Source organism: Podarcis filfolensis, assembly GCF_964270895.1.
Source record: "Podarcis filfolensis genome assembly, chromosome: 1".
Taxonomy (NCBI): domain Eukaryota; kingdom Metazoa; phylum Chordata; class Lepidosauria; order Squamata; family Lacertidae; genus Podarcis; species Podarcis filfolensis.
This window is the reverse complement of record NC_139604.1, coordinates 8,824,224-8,840,532: the sequence shown is the minus strand read 5'-3', so window position 1 is coordinate 8,840,532 and position 16,309 is coordinate 8,824,224. Positions and strand designations below refer to the sequence as shown.

The following is a 16,309-nucleotide window of genomic DNA, read 5'->3' as shown; positions in this document are numbered from 1 at the left end:
ATAAGGAGAAAAGACAGAGCCTCGGCCAACAGAGGTTACAAACTGAATTTCAACATGGGGAAACAAGAGAGGGACAAGAAGAGGCCAGAGCAAGAAATGACTGAGGGAATGAACGAGAGAGGCAAAGATACCAAGAGGTGGTTGTTGTTGTTTAGTTGTTTAGTCGTGTCCGACTCTGTGACCCCATGGACCAGAGCACACCAGGCACTCCTGTCTTCCACTGCCTCCCGCAGTTTGGTCAAACTCATGCTGCTAGCTTCGAGAACACTGTCCAACCATCTCATCCTCTGTCATCCCCTTCTCCTTCTGCCCTCCATCTTTCCCAACATCAGGGTCTTTTCCAGGGAGTCTTCTCTTCTCATGAGGTGGCCAAAGTATTGGAGCCTCAGCTTCAGGATCTGTCCTTCCAGTGAGCACTCAGGGCTGATTTCCTTCAGAATGGATCGGTTTGATCTTCTTGCAGTCCATGGGACTCTCAAGAGTCTCCTCCAGCACCATAATTCAAAAGCATCAATTCTTCGGCGATCAGCCTTTTTTATGGTCCAGCTCTCACTACTGGGAAAACCATAGTTTAAAAATATATAACCTGTTGTTATAGGTGGGTTTTACTCTATGGGCATCATTTTTAGTTGCGGATGAGGAGTACAGAGTTGAGCTAAAGGCTCGTGGCTGGCATCAGCAGCGTCCTAACTGAGCCACCTAGTGGGTTCTGCAGTGTCCTTGAATAATAGTTCACTGGGGCATTGCAGCAATTGAAATGGTGGGTCACTTGCTGCTGCTGCTGCTGCTGTCCTCACCACTACTACAGATAAGTACAATAGTGTTTGGGGAGAGGATCACTGATCTTGGGATAATGCAGGGTCACATTTTTACCCTTCTCAATTATGTATGTATGTATGTATGTATGTATGTATGTATGTATTTATACCCCGCCCATCTGGCTGGGTTTCCCCAGCCACTCTGGGCGGCTCCAGGAAGAAGAAGAAGAAGAAGAAGAAGAAGAAGAAGAAGAAGAAGAAGAAGAAGAAGAAGAAGAAGAAGAAGAAGAAGAAGAAGGAGAAGAACAAGAACAAGAAGAAGCGATAAAGGATCAAACATTAAACATTTCACTAAACAGGGCTGCCTTCAGATGTCTTCTAAAAGTCAGGTAAAGTAGTTGTTTATTTCCTTGACATCTGGTGGGAGGGCATTCCACAGGGCAGGCGCCACCACCGAGAAGACCTGCTGCCTGGTTCCCTGTAACCTCACTTCTTGCAGCGAGGGAACTTGCAAAAACAAAACAAAACAACAACTTGCTTTGTCCCTTGCTTTGAGCTGTGTGGACTAATTTTGGTGTGTTCCCTACAGCCAGCCATTTTGTGCTACCCTTAAAGCAGAGTTGCACAATGCCATGTAGCAGATATGCCTAAACCGGCAGCTTCAGCATGATCGTGACACTCCACTTGTAGATGAATATAGATATAGTAAATCAGCTGAGCATCCTCTGCAACGACAGTGTGACTGTAGAAGAAAATACAGACTTAACAAAACGTTCCTAGCTTGTCCAGCCACCCAAATGCTGCCCGTCGTTTACTAGAACAGCAAACGATCATGCATTAATCAGAAAACCAAGGCATGGTCTTAGCATGGATCACAAGCTGTGTGATGGAATTACAATATTACAAAATTTACGGACGTAGATATAAAATCATGTAGTAGGGGGAAATGGCTCAAGAGATAATTTTGTAAGCTATCCATTAAGGTAACAACGCTATGGCACATTGATAATATGAGAAAAGGCATCAGCTTCAAAAATATCAATGTTATTTTACAAAAAAACAAAAATGGGAATTACTGTAATTTAAGCTACTGAAGCAAATATTGCTGCTGCTCCAAAACAGAGGCTGATTATCTGAGTATAAGAGTCGGGCTGCCACAGAAGCATTCATCACCTGATAATAATTTTATATAACATACTCTCTATAAACTCTGCCTTGGTCTTGTCCAGAGTCCTGAGCACAGGAAAGGCTAACAAATGTAGAAGGGCCCTTTCATGCCTTCTTTCCCTTCAGTTTATCCATGTTGAGTTGTATCTAAATCAGACCAGGGCTACTCCAAGCACCTGGGGTGCAAGCTCCCACTCATCCTACTCAGGTGCTGGTTTTGACTTTTGAAGCCCTTCACAGCCTAGGACTCTCGTACCTACGGGACCGCCTCTCCCGGTATGCCCCACGGAGGACCTTAAGGTCCATATATAGCAACACCCTAGAGGTCCCGCGCCCTAAGGATGTTAGATTAGCTTCAACCAGAGCCAGGGCCTTTTCAACACTGGCTCCGGCCTGGTGGAACGCTCTGCCTCATGAGACCAGGGCCCTGCAGGATCTGATTTCTTTCCGCAGGGCCTGGAAGACTTTGGCTCGGAATCAGTTTGATTCCCTCCCCCTCTTTCTTTTTCCTTTCTCCTCCTATGAAGGGATTGTTCCCTAATTGTTTTAATGTTGCATCTTAATCTTTTAAATTGTATTTTAATCAACTTGTTTTTATTATTGGTTGTTAGCCACCCTGAGCCCGGTCTTGGCTGGGGAGGGCAGGGTATAAATAAAAAATTGTTGTTGTTGTTGTTATCCTTTACTTATTTTACTGCAAACTAAGAGGATCCAAGGGATGAGGGACTTTAGAAAGAAAACTGGAATGTTATTTATACACACTCAATGAGGGTTACAGTTTATTGGTTGCAACACCTGGTACCAGTCAAAAACTCTTTGCAGATCTAGTCAAAAACCTTACTTAAGATTCCCACTTCTGTGTCTGCATAAACTGATTCCTCCTAGAATGGATATTTTGTTCTGCTAAGCCTGTAAAACACTCTTCTGGGATCTTTACCTTCCCCTCAGCAAATAATCTGGGTTGCCCTGCCTAGCTATTTCCTAACCAAGCCCTGTCGAGGATCTAATCTATGGTTACTAGACGTCCCCATTTCCCAAGGACAGTGCCTGGATTTATAAATCTGTCCCCAGACAAAATCTGTCCCCAGAATGTCCCCGGATTTCATTTGATGTCCCCGGATTTCTATCTTAAGTGCTGTAGATTTATTAGCAGGGAATGAATGTTGTGTGATTGGTTCAATGGCACAAGACACATCATATGGGGACTTCTGGTGAGGCAAAATGGCGGGCGCCGCAGCAGCAAGCGACTCCTGAAGCCAGCCAGAGCCAACTGCACTACCAGGCTGCTGAGACAGCCATTGCCGAGGGGGAACCCGGGACGCCTGGTGCATCAACCGGGGGAACCGCTGACCCCCCCCACAACCCAAATTGAGCCAGGAGTGAGAGCGCCTGGCCACCCGGCCGACGGCCCAGTGGCGCTCCGGGGCCAGGAAAACACCGGAGCCGACACAGGGAGAAGGAGAACAGGAGAAGGAGAAGGAAGAGAGTGAAAGAGGAAGGAGAAAGCAGAGGGGAGCCCCAACCTTGCCTCGCTGCTGCCGCCGCAACTGAGGAGGAGATGTAGGAGAGCACCTGGAGGGCAAGGACACGTGGCCGAGCCCAGGCCCGACCCAAGCCTACTCCATGGCAGCTAGCGCTCCAAGAGAGCAGGCCGGGGTCCAGAGGAAAGCCGTGCGACAGAGGAGACCACAAAAGAGAAGATATGACTTCTTAACTTTTTAAAAACAAATAACTTTTTTTAATAACTTTTTTCTCTTAAAAAAAAAAAAGAAGTGTCCTCGGATTCTTTGAAAAAATCTGGTAACCTTAATCTAATCGAATCCCTGTTTGAGCACTATATGCCAGTCAAGCCCTATTTCTGCACCATCCAAGCCCTATCTAAACTCTACCCAAGCCCTATTTGAAAATTTAACTGGCAGGTTCTGTTCTGTTTTCTCCTGATTGGATGACACTCCACTCAGCCCTGATTGGTTTCTGGGTCCCCTGGACTATGACCCAAAGTCCATCCATCACATATGTTAACTCACTGTGGTTTTCACAGCCCCCGCTTCCATATTTGGGTGAATGAGAAAACTGTGGTTTGCAAGTAGTAGTTTTGCATTTCCTCTCTTTGTGCTAAAAAAGAAAGTTGTGTGAGAGAGTGGAAAGCATAGGAGCTCAAGTCTGATTATGGTGAATTCTCCTAACAAACCATAATTTGATGTTACATCCAAATCTGGGCAAGGAATTGTTGAAACTATAGTTTGGTGTCAACTCTGAATTGGGCCCATATAACAGAGTGATTTTTCAAACTTTAACAGTGACTAAGTTCTGGCAAAACTAAATAATGCTTACATTAGTTATTTTACATCGGGCAGCAGGTCTCAAAAACTATCTTAGCATTAGAATTCTTTCAGCTAAAGACTGAGAAATGAATAAGCCAAAGTCATCACCCTTTGGAGATTATTTTTAGAAACTTTAATGACTCCGAGAACATTAATGGCTAAAAGAGAGAGAAATCTATTTTTTTTCAATTACAGATCACATTTCATATAAACAAGTATGGCATAAAAATCATTGCCTTCAGATTTTTCATTTACTGAAGCAAGCACTCAAAATGGAAATAAAGAGCATAGATAAACTCGCATATCAAGCAGATTCAAACTCCCCAAAATGTAAAACGCAGCTTTTTGTATATCAATTCTCTGAACTCTAATCACTGCATTTTCCCAGCTTGTATAGTTAATCACTACCAATCAACACTCTTTTCTTTAGAATCTTGCTAAATATATCTGTTTTCAATTGATCCTCTTTCTATCTTCTGTAGTTTCCTTGTGCATAACTACCTCTGCAGGGTATTAATACCCTGTTCAGGTAATACAAGGAGCACTGTGAAACATCAGCATAATTAAAATAATGTCATCAGTCTGTGAAGTACACTCCCTACTGTGATGGATGGCAAGAAAATCCTCCTAATGTACAACCTGGGGGTCTTGTAGACAAAGCTGATTTTCATTACGGTGCATTTCATTCAAGATGTTGTGCTTTAATGCACATTATTTTATAATATCTGTATATCTCGTATCATTTATTCTCTGTGCTATATATTTCATGGATAGCCACCGAAACAACCTACCTTGCCATTTCCACCAATTTTCTTTTAATTGTGAAAACTACTTGCTGCTGTTCAAAAGCACTCCTACAATGACATGGCCATGACCTTTACTGAACCACATTAGACCTGCCAAATAGAACGGTTTACTTCTGATGTGCATGGCTGTAGACGGAAAACAGTTATTCCCAGGTGTTGAAGGGAGCATGAGTGAGCCGCCTATGTATATGATCAGAGTTGACAATATGAAGAAATGTATGTATACTCAAATCAGCAGCTGGACTCCTCAGGGCCAGTTCAGACCCCTGAGCAGCTCTAATGGGACCCCAGCATGGTTTCTTTAAAATCAGCTTGATGTGTAGACATTAGAAGGTAACAACGTGTTGTGAAAAGCTGTTCCACGGAAGTTGTGCGTCAGGAGCGGGTCAGCAATAAATCACACAGAGTATGTGAAGTTAACTCTTTATTAGAAGAAACAAGGCTGCTCAGTAGTGCCAGGCCTAATAATAATAATAATAATTTATTATTTGTACCCCGCCCATCTGGCTGGGTTTCCCCAGCCACTCTGGGTGGCTTCCACAAAGACCAAAAATACACTAAGATGTCACACATTAAAAACTTCCCTGAACAGGGCTGCCTTAAGATGTCTTCTGAATGTCAGGTAGTTGTTTATCTCTTTGACATCTGATGGGAGGGCGTTCCACAGGGCGGGCGCCACTACCGAGAAGGCCCTCTGCCTGGTTCCCTGTAGCTTTGCTTCTTGCAATGAGGGAACTGCCAGAAGGCCCTTGGCGCTGGACCTCAGTGTCCGGGCAGAACGATGGGGGTGGAGACGCTCCTTCAGGTATACTGGGCCGAGGCCATTTAGAGCTTTAAAAGTCAACACCAACACTTTGAATTGTGCTTGGAAACATACTGGGAGCCAAAGTAGGTCTTTCAAGACCGGTGTTATATGGTCCCGGCGGCCGCCCCCAGTCACCAGTCTAGCTGCCGCATTCTGGATTAGTTGTAGTTTCTGGGTCACCTTCAAATGAGTACAGTTGTGAGGTGTGCCCTTCCCACACCTGCCTAAGGGTCCTTTCCAAGCAATCTGAGGCTCCTTCATCTTGCCTGTCTTTGCTCAACACTCTTCATACCTCTTTGGGTTCTGGGACAACGGGGGGGGGGGGCGGAGAGCTGGTTGCAACAGGAGCCAGAGACACCCTGGCTTTTTCAGCAGCCTGCCCCGTCTCTGCTTCTTGGCCTCCCTCCTCCCTTGCAATTCCCTTTAGCTACGATTGCACACAGGTTGTGCAATTCCCTTCGGAAATATTGCGGTGAAGACGCTGATGTCAGCAGACAGGACAATTTCAGGATGTTGCACTGTTAAGTAAAGAAGATGCAGAAGTAGGGGAGAGGGAGGGCCAATGTAGCTGGGAATAGAGAGAAGCCTGTTAATGTTGTGAAGTAAGGATGTTACATATTTTGTTGTTCATACACAAATAGTTGCACAAGTTAAAACGAGAGGGGGCTTGGCATATTTTAGGTATGTGCAAGAAACAAACACCATCTGGAGAAAGGATATTGCAAGGGAGTGTCCCTGGTTATTTAAAAAATAAATAGATGAGAGGTAGGAAACTCAGCAAGGCTGCTCCAGATGGCTTGTGTATAACTAGGCTAAGGAAAATGGGAAGGTTTGAAGGTCCTTCCCAGCTACATCTAACAGGGTGCCAATTAACTATTTGTCCCTTTGCTCTTCAGTGGTAGTCCTGAATTTGCCTGATGTTACAAATGCTCACTCCTATTCCCTATGTGCTAATTCTTCTCCTTTGCTCCTTTTACCACCACCCCCCCCCATTACCATAAGGGACGTGAGTGATGCTGTGGGTTAAACCACAGAGCCTAGGACTTGCCGATCAGAAGGTCGGCGGTTCGAATCCCTGCGACGGGGTGAGCTCCCGTTGCTCGGTTCCTGCTCCTGCCAACCTAGCAGTTCAAAAGCACGTCAAAGTGCAAGTAGATAAATAGGTACCGCTCTGGCGGGAAGGTAAACGGCGTTTCCGTGTGCTGCTCTGGTTCGCCAGAAGCGGCTTAGTCATGCTGGCCACATGACCCGGAAGCTGTACGCCGGCTCCCTCGGCCAATAAAGCGAGATGAGCGCCGCAACCCCAGAGTCGGCCACGACTGGACCTAATGGTCAGGGGTCCCTTTACCTTTACCTCCATTACCATAGCCAGGCAGCCGACTTATAGAATGAGAGCTCTTAAAGTGGTGCTGTGAATGTGAAATTTTAAATGGTGTTCTGAATGGTGATTGCTTCCCCACCCCCAAAAATGGTTAAGAAGAGAACTTACTGAGTGTACACATTTGGTCGAAGCTAGTAATTCTCAAGGTGTGAAATAGATGCACCTCAAATGCAGCTTGGCCTGGTTCCTTTGAGGAGGATCTTAAAAGGGCATACCACACCTCGGGGCCCCTGTTCTCTTCCTTTTCTAGGGTTCTGCCTGTCCTTAGCCCCAAGGCAACTGTAAGCAACAGCCAGTCCTCATTTTGTCTTAGTTCATTTTAAGATAAGGGACGCAGGTGGCACTGTGGGTTAAACCACAGAGCCTAGGACTTGCCGATCAGAAGGTCGGTGGTTCGAATTCCCGCAACAGGGTGAGCTCCCGTTGCTCAGTCCCTGCTCCTGCCAACCTAGCAGTTCAAAAGCACGTCAAAGTGCAAGTAGATAAATAGGTACCACTCTGGCGGGAAGGTAAACGGTGTTTCCGTGCGCGGCTTCGTCATGGCTTCGTCATGCTGGCCACATGACCCGGAAGCTGTACGCCGGCTCCCTCGGCCAGTAAAGCGAGATGAGTGCCGCAACCCCAGAGTCGGTCACGACCGGACCTAATGGTCAGGGGTCCCTTTACCTTTTTATTTTAAGATACGCTCAATATAATATGGTTTGTTTAACAGGAAGTGGGAGGGATCATCATCATCATCATTTTATTTGTATGCCGCCTTTCCTATGCTCAAGGTGGCTTGCAACATGACAAGGTTTACATAATTTACAAAATTACATAATTACAAACATAGCAGAAGTCCTAGACAATAAATAAAACACATCAAAACATACACAACCAAATGGAAACAGTTTCCACGTAAATCATAAGACCTGAAACTAAAGATACAACAATAATATCAATAACAGCAACAAGCTCTCTCAACTCCTCATAAGCAATACTCCAGCCCAAGAATCTGTTCAACAGCCTGATTTTTTGTAGCTGGAGTCAGTCAGCACTCCATTCTCCCAGGCCAGATGGGGAAGGCCAGCCAGGCAGGGTGCAGGTCTTCCAGGGCTCACAGCCAAGATGGTCTCATTTAAAACGACACAGATAAAAATAAAAAACAATTTAAAAGAGGAGCGGTCTCTGCTGAGCAGCAGCAGCAGTCCTTGTGAAGCCTGTCAGGCCCCGCCCCAAACCAGGTGGAGAGAGGCAAGGGCAGGGTCCTTCAGGCCCTCAGCAGGCAGTCCACCTGGGCAGCAGCTTTAATAGCGTTCTAGTTCCTTCTTCGTTCCTGGCACAGGTTATCTCAAATGTGGCTACCCAGGAGAGCCAGCGTGGTGTAGTGGTTAAGAGTGGTGGACTCGTAATCTGGTGAACCGGGTTCGATTCCCCGCTCCTCCACATGCAGCTGCTGGGTGACCTTGGGCTAGTCACACTTCTCTGAAGTCTCTCAGCCCCACTCACCTCACAGAGTGTTTGTTGTGGGGGAGGAAGGGAAAGGAGATTGTTAGCCGCTTTGAGACTCCTTCGGGTAGTGATAAAGCGGGATATCAAATCCAAACTCTTCTTCTTATTCTTTTGATAGCTGTACTGAGGTTTGCTACACATTGACATGTGAAGAATATGATTTCACTTTGCCGTAGCTGCAGCTCCAATTACAGAGCTAAAAGGAGACGTAGCCTGATTAGAAGTTTTGTCAGAATCAAGATGAAACCCACTTCACATTTTTTTGGGATTGCTACAAATTGGCAGAGATATAAGTTTCAGAGTGATCCCTGATTATCTAGCATCCCCTTTGTACCCCAGGCCACAAACTACTGCCCTCGTTCTAATGAGCTTCATTTGCCTTGGTGACACCAGCACATAGCTAAATCTATTTGATTCTATAGTGTTGTGACATCATTACCCCAATATGTGGACCCTGATTGACTAGGGTAATCCAACAAGGCATGAAAAAAGGCAGCGGGGAGGGGGGGGAATGACTGCCAAAGTAGCAAGGGAAGCAGATAAGAATGAGTAGCTGCAAATGGGATTGGGAGTTTTTTCAGAGGATTTTGCTCTTTCGATTTAAAAATTGAACTCGGAGAATAGAATCCTAGGATCTACAAGACTAGATGCAGGAATCTCCACTAAATCATACATGACAGATGGCCATCTAACTTCTGCTTAAAAAGCTCCAAGGAAAGAGAGTCCACCATCTTTTGTGGGAGTCAAACAGCTCTCACTGTCAGAAAGTTCTTCCTGGTGTTTAGTCAGAATCTCTTTTCTTATAACTTGAAGCCTAGCCTCTGGAGCAGAAGAAAACAAGCCTATAGAATCCTCCACATGACAGCCCTTTAGATATTTGAAGATGATTTGAAGATGATTTGACTCAACACAAGCTCCTCTGTGCCTCACTTCCAGCAAAATATGATGACTAGCAAAGGCCACTTATTCTGGCAGCCTACTTTTGGCCAGGCACTATGTATTCAGACTTCCTTGGTTAATAGCCATGCTGTGGTCTAAACCACTGAGCCTCTTGGGCTTGCTGAAGGTTCGAATCCCCGCGACGGGGTGAGCTCCCATTGCTCTGTCCCAGCTCCTGCCAACCTAGCAGTTCGAAAGCACGTCAAAGTGCAAGTAGATAAATAGGTACCACTGTGGTGGGAAGGTAAATGGCGTTTCCGTGCTCTCTGGGCCTCATCACGGTCCTCTGTGCACCAGTAGCAGTTTAGTCATGCTGGCCACCTGACTCAGAAAACTGTCTGTGGACAAACGCCGGCTCCCTCGGCCTGAAAGTGAGATGAGCACCACAACCTCATAGTCACCTTTGACTGGACTTAAGCATCTAGGGGTCCTTTACCTTTTTTTTTTTTTTACCTTAACAGCCATGAATATTTTATTTACATGCACAGTGGTACCTCGGGTTAAGTACTTAGTTCGTTCCGGAGGTCCATACTTAACCTGAAACTGTTCTTAACCTGAAACACCACTTTAGCTAATGGGGCCTCCCGCTGCTGCCGCGCCGCCAGAGCACGTTTTCTGTTCTCATCCTGAAGCAAAGTTCTCAACCTGAAGCACTATTCTGGGTTAGCAGAGTCTGTAACCTGAAGCGTATGTAACCTGAAGCGTATGTAACCTGAGGGACCACTGTAATATATGTAACCTGAACGTAGGGTGAAGGGCTCAAAGCATTCACACTTCAGCAGATCTTGGGTCCTCTTAGGTTTCCAGGGGGAACCCAAAGCCCAGCACACTGCAAGACATACCTCTGTTCTCCAGCTTCCAGCATCAGCCAGCTTTTCCTCACAACTCTCCTCTGCACAGCCCCCTTGGCCTAGTGTTCATCATCCTAGGTTCATGTGGCATCCGGAGTGGGAGAAATGCTAGCCCCCACTTCCTGGAAAGCACCATCACTTCCTTGTATCTATTGCAACCTAGCTAAACTTGTCTGACCAGTTCAGCAGCCTCTCCTACCAGATTCTAACCCGCCTTGGATATAGGATGGGACTGTGACATATTACCCAGGTGAACTATACTCAGAGTCGAGAGTGGATTTCATGCTCTTTATTCAGCTCATAGTGGTGAGGAGGAATGGAAGTTCCCCTAGAATGTCTGCTTTATATACATTCTTTACACAATGGGCCCCACATGATTGGCTAATTCTGGGATTCACCTGTAGGCCAATCAGGTTGTGGATTCACTTCCACCTGGAGCTGGATTAGGTGGCTCCTGTGGACCAATCAGACTGCTGTATTCTGGATCCTATTGCTTTAGGACCAATCAGACTGCTGAATTCTGAATCCTATTGTTCTAGGACCAATCAGACTGCTGCATTTTGGATTCTATTCAACTCAGTACATAACACCAGGCAACCCCTTCCCACTCAGCTGAGGTAGATCAATCAGGATCAGGCACTAGCTATGGGGCTACCCAACAAAAACAAGAGGCCAACTAAGAACTGTTGTACAAGCAAAGACCAGGAAAAGACTGAGACGCTTTCTGCTGCTACAGTCAGATCCACCTCTTCCTCATCATCAGTGGACTACAAGATGCACTTGCTCCTGCTCTTTGAATAGACTTCTGACCCTGAAGTTTTGCAGCCAGGATGGCCAATTCGGAATGTCTCACTGGGCCCGTCTTCATCTCATAGGAACCAGGGTGAAGGGTGGGAGTCTGGACCACGGTGCAATGCAGGGACCCATCTGGGGGGGGGGTCTGTATGACTGCGGAGCTGGGCTGTTTCTTCAGGTGTGGTAAAAAGGTAAAGGCAAAGAACCCCTGTCAGTTAAGACCAGTCGCAGACGACTCTGGGGTTGCAGCGCTCATCTCGCTTTACAGGCCAAGGGAGCCGGCATTTGTCCGCAGACAGTTTTTCTAGGTCATGTGGCCAGCATGACTAAGCCACTACTGGCGCAATGGAACACCAAAACCAGAGCAGCACACGGAAACGCCATTTACCTTCCTGCCGGAGGTACTTATCTACTTGCACCTACTTATCTACTTGCACTTTTTGGTGTGCTTTCGAACTGCTAGGTTGGCAGGAACTGGGACTGAGCAACGGGAGCTCACTCCGTCACAGGTATTCGAACCGCCGACCTTCTGATTGGCAAGCCCAAGAGGCTCAGTGGTTTAGACCACAGCGCCACCCGTGTCATTTCAGGTGTGGTAGTCATGTTCAATGACTAGTAATGCAATCCTAAACATGCCTACTCAAATGTAAGTCCTATTGAATTCAATCGGTCTTACTCTCAGGCAAGCGGTTAGGATCGCAGCCTTGGTTGGCATCATCATCAGAGTAGCTTCAGAGTGCTGGAAGTGTTTTAATACCTGTTTGTGTCATAGTAGGTAAGAGCAGCATTAAAAAAATAAAACTTATTTGCTTTGGGTTAAAACTTCTGAATAGGCCTGGGGAAATAGAAAAGGTATTTGTATGAGATGTGAAAAAAATCACATGAGCACCAAATGAGCCTCTGTAGGAAGAACATCCCACAGGCTAGGTGCCACCACCAAGAAGGCTCACATCCTTCTTTCACTTCATACAGTGGAACAACCTCCAGCAATGAATTCAGTGAATTCAGCGATCATGTACTTTGGACCCAAACAATGTGGTTTTAAAGGTCAATACCTGCACTTGGAACTGTGCCGGGAAACAAACCCAAAGCCACTTCAGCTGTTTCTAGGAATGAGGAAATGTACCGTACTTCCACATGACCAAGTGTGACCCTGCTTTCTTCCTTACAAAGCAACCGAATAACAATGGTAATGGGAACCTGGTCTATAACAGTGAATGAGACAGTACCCCATCCATCACAGTCTACCCTTGCCTGCCTGCCTTCTTGCTTACAGCTAGTGAGGGGGTATCTCTGCCCATCTTTGGTTCTGGCTTCATGTTCTGTTTGCCAGCCTACCAGTTCCAATGGGTGCCAAACTATTCTAAGTAACCCTGTGTCTTCGAAGGTTAAGTCGATTACCACCAGAGATAGGGACTGCTCTGTGGTGGCACCCTGGTTGTGGAATACCATCCCAAGAAAGAGAACCTCATCACCAGTCTCATTAACCTTCAAGCAGCAGGCCAAGACAGTGTTAATCTCCTGAGCTTTTAATCATCCAATTTTTTTTTTTGCTGCTATTTTACTCATAGAGATTTTATTGTTTCTATACATTGTTGTTGTTGTCATTCTAAATAGTTGACTGTTAAGTCACATTAAACATGTTAAACATTTTAAAGGAAAATAACGTAGGGTGCGAGTTAATTTGGATGTTGTTGGGTTGTTGTTTTTTTAAAAAAACTGGGAGTACAGTTATGATTAACTGTACTCCTATAAACCATATTGCCTTCACAGTGGGATTTATTTCTGAGTAAACGTATTGCATTGCACATCTCTTATGTAGGGCATGTGCAGAATCCTAGAAAGAAACCCTTCCAGCTGCTCACCAACCTTCCTTTTTCAGTGCATTTCTTTCACCCTAAGGAGCAATGGTTGTTCTGTGAAAGCAACACAAAACTGCTCCATCAAAACGGTCGGAGCACCTATTTGCCAGAATAGCCTTTGCAGTCCCTATGCATGCTGACTCCAGACTTTTAGTGCCTGGAGGTCTACACTGGGATCTGCTGCCTGTGGATCCCGCTGCCTGAGGCTGTTGCCTCGCCTTGCCTCATGCATGGGCCGGCCCTGCTTATTGCCATGGGAAGTATGCATACTATTGCCACCAGGCCATACTTGTGAATGTGGTGCGACTTAATTGCCACATAAAGGGATGCAGGTGGCGCTGTGGGTTAAACCACAAAGCCTAGGACTTGCCGATCAGAAGGTTGGCGGTTCAAATCCCCACGATGGGGTGAGCTCCCGTTGCTCAGTCCCTGCTCCTGCCAACCTAGCAGTTCGAAAGCACGTCAAAGTGCAAGTAGATAAATAGGTACCGCTTTATAGCGGGAAGGTAGACGGCGTTTCCGTGTGTGGCACTGGTGCTGGCTCGCCAGTTGCAGCTTCGTCACGCTGGCCACGTGATCCGGAAGTGTCTTCGGACGGCGCCGGCTCACGGCGTCTTGAGCGAGATGAGCACGCAACCCTAGAGTTGGTCACAACTGGCCCGTACGAGCAGGGGTACCTTTAATTGCCACATAAAGGGACGTGGGTGGCGCTGTGGGTTAAACCACAGAGCCTAGGGCTTGCCAATCAGAAGGTTGGCGATTCGAATCCCCGCGACAGGGTGAGCTCCCGTTGCTCGGTCCCTGCTCCTGCCAACCTAGCAGTTCGAAAGCACGTCAAAGTGCAAGTAGATAAATAGGTACCGCTCAGGCGGGAAGGTAAACGGCGTTTCCGTGCGCTGCTCTGGTTCGCCAGAAGCGGCTTAGTCATGCTGGCCACATGACCCAGAAGCTGTACGCCGGCTCCCTCGGCCAATAAAGCGAGATGAGTGCCACAACCCCAGAGTCAACTGGACCTAATGGTCAGGGGTCCCTTTACCTTTAATTGCCACATAAACACACAGGGTTTGCACAGTCCCACAGCTGGCGAATGTGACGAAGATCACAGAAAGCAGGCTAACCTCTCCGGGTCAACTCGGCTGGTTCGCATTGTCTGTTAACAAATAGTAATCTGCACTAAGGAGAAATCTGCAAAGCTACCTAGGATCCGGTCCGGTTTCAAATCGGATGGGGAAACCGCGTGTTAAGATTCCTGCAGGGGTTGGACTAGATGACCCTTTCCTCCCTTCCAACTCTATGGAAGAATACATATGAGCTTTCAGAACTGGGATCTGTAAATGCGGAAGATTCCCCCATGTTTGCTTTCCTGCAGTCCGCGCAGCGTCGAAGTCTGCCTGCAACACTTCACATCTGCTCGTGTCTTGGAAGGCAACACTGTATTTAAAAATGTCAACAAAGTTTCGGGAAAAAACAAAAAATCGCAACTTGGTGGGAAGCAGATCAAGCAGTGGATACGTAGTTTCCCTCTGCCTCGCCTCGCTCTGGCGAGAGGACTTGTTGCTGCGGTGCTACGGAGCTTGCATTTAAAACGCTCGCTGCGGGAGGAGGAGGAGCGGGAGGGCGGCCGGCCGGCCCAGGAGGTGTCCGCGGCCCCTTTAAGCTGTTGCCGTTGCTGCGGGAGGAAGCAAAGCACGCGCGCAAACCTTGCGCACCCCCCACGACCGAGAGCCGTGCCTGCCCTTCCCGGGGTGCCTGGGCGCTGAGCCGCGAGGAGTCGGGTGGAGAGACCCGGGCAGGGCGCGCGGGAAGGGGCGGGAGTCGGGGCGCCCAGGCAGCTGCCCCACAGAGAGGGGGCGGGCGGCGGGAAGGCGAGAAGGAAGGAAGGAAGGAAGGAAGGAAGGAAGGAAGGAAGGAAGGAAGGAACCCCCCCCCCCGCCGTTCCCAAGCTGCCCTCCCTCCGAGCCCGAGGTGCCTAGTCGCGTTGGCGCGCCCCTCTCCAAGGCTCGGCCCTGCGCTTCTTCCCCTGGGGCGCACAGACGCTTCCAATCTCTCCCTTCCGGTTTTGGCCGCCTCCTCCGCCTCTGGGGAAGCAGCCTGTGGGGAGGGCTCGGCGGGGTGGGGAGCCAAGGGCCGCCCTTTTCCCTCGCCCTCGGGGTCGCCGCCGCTGCGCGCCTTCGCCGCTTCCCAACTCCTTCCGAGCCGCCGCTTGCGTTTGAGCGCGCAGGAGACGGAGGCCGCGCGCTCGCCGCCGCCGCCACCACCCTCCTCTCTCTCTTCCCCCTCCGTGGTGCGTGCAGCTGGTTTCCATAGGGCAGACCCAGTCTGCCTCGATCCCTCCTTCCCTTACTCTGCCTCTTTCTCTCCCTCTCCATTGGAGAACTCGCGTGTGACCTTTGTTGCTGTTGCGCTTTGCCTCAGCCTTCAGGGCTGCTTGGCCTGCCTCCATCTCCCGGGCCTGTTTCTCTCCCTCCAGCAGTTCTGGCCCTCTTTCCTTCTCTCTCTCTTTTTCTCCCCCTTCCTCAAACACCTGCTGCTGCTCAGAGGAGCTTTTAGTTTTTCTCCCCCCCCCCCCATTGCCCCCCAAACAGTGAAGCTTAGGATCTGTTTTAAGAGTTGGAAAGTGAATGTTATTTTGCTCGCTTTGCTGGCAAGGCTGCCCACACCTCTCTCCTCCCTGCCCTCCCCCCCAATCATTCCCTTTTGAAACCCCTCGTTTTTTAAAAACAACAACAACAACAGGCCTCTAAATAGGTTTTTATTTGGATGAGATGAAAGTGACGGTTTGCTTTGGCAAGACGGGGATTGTGGTTCCCTGTAAAGATGGACAGATCCCGGTTAGAGACTTAACACAGCAGGCTCTCCAGAGATACCTGAGAACCAAAGAAAAGGTAAGGAATGTTCTTTACCTGTAACAAGGCAAGGCAAAGTCGCCTCCTGTGGCTTCTGCCTGCAAAGTGATTGCATGCATCCTTCTGCTGCATGCGTGCATATTTTGAGACAGAAGCGCATTGCCAGTTGCTTGAATGGCCTTTTCATGTAGATGGTAGACTGCTGTCAAAAACGACACCACAGCATAAGATGAGTGATGGGATTGTGATGTTCCATGTCAATTTCCCTTCATAAATGTTGCTTA

At 47.8% G+C, this 16,309-nt stretch overlaps 1 protein-coding gene across 2 annotated transcripts in view; it reads left to right on the top strand.

The window, feature by feature from the left end:
- Nucleotides 1–14,808: 14,808 nt before the first annotated feature.
- Nucleotides 14,809–16,309, top strand: part of PARD3B (par-3 family cell polarity regulator beta) — a 624,466-nt gene continuing 622,965 nt past the window's right edge. The window contains exon 1 of one of the 2 annotated variants that reach the window (XM_083626664.1): nt 14,809–16,064. In XM_083626664.1, coding sequence (XP_083482790.1) covers nt 15,945–16,064 — 120 coding nt within the window. In that variant the 5' untranslated portion in view covers nt 14,809–15,944. The remainder of the gene's footprint in view (nt 16,065–16,309) is intronic. The other variant, XM_083626663.1, reaches the window with a different exon arrangement.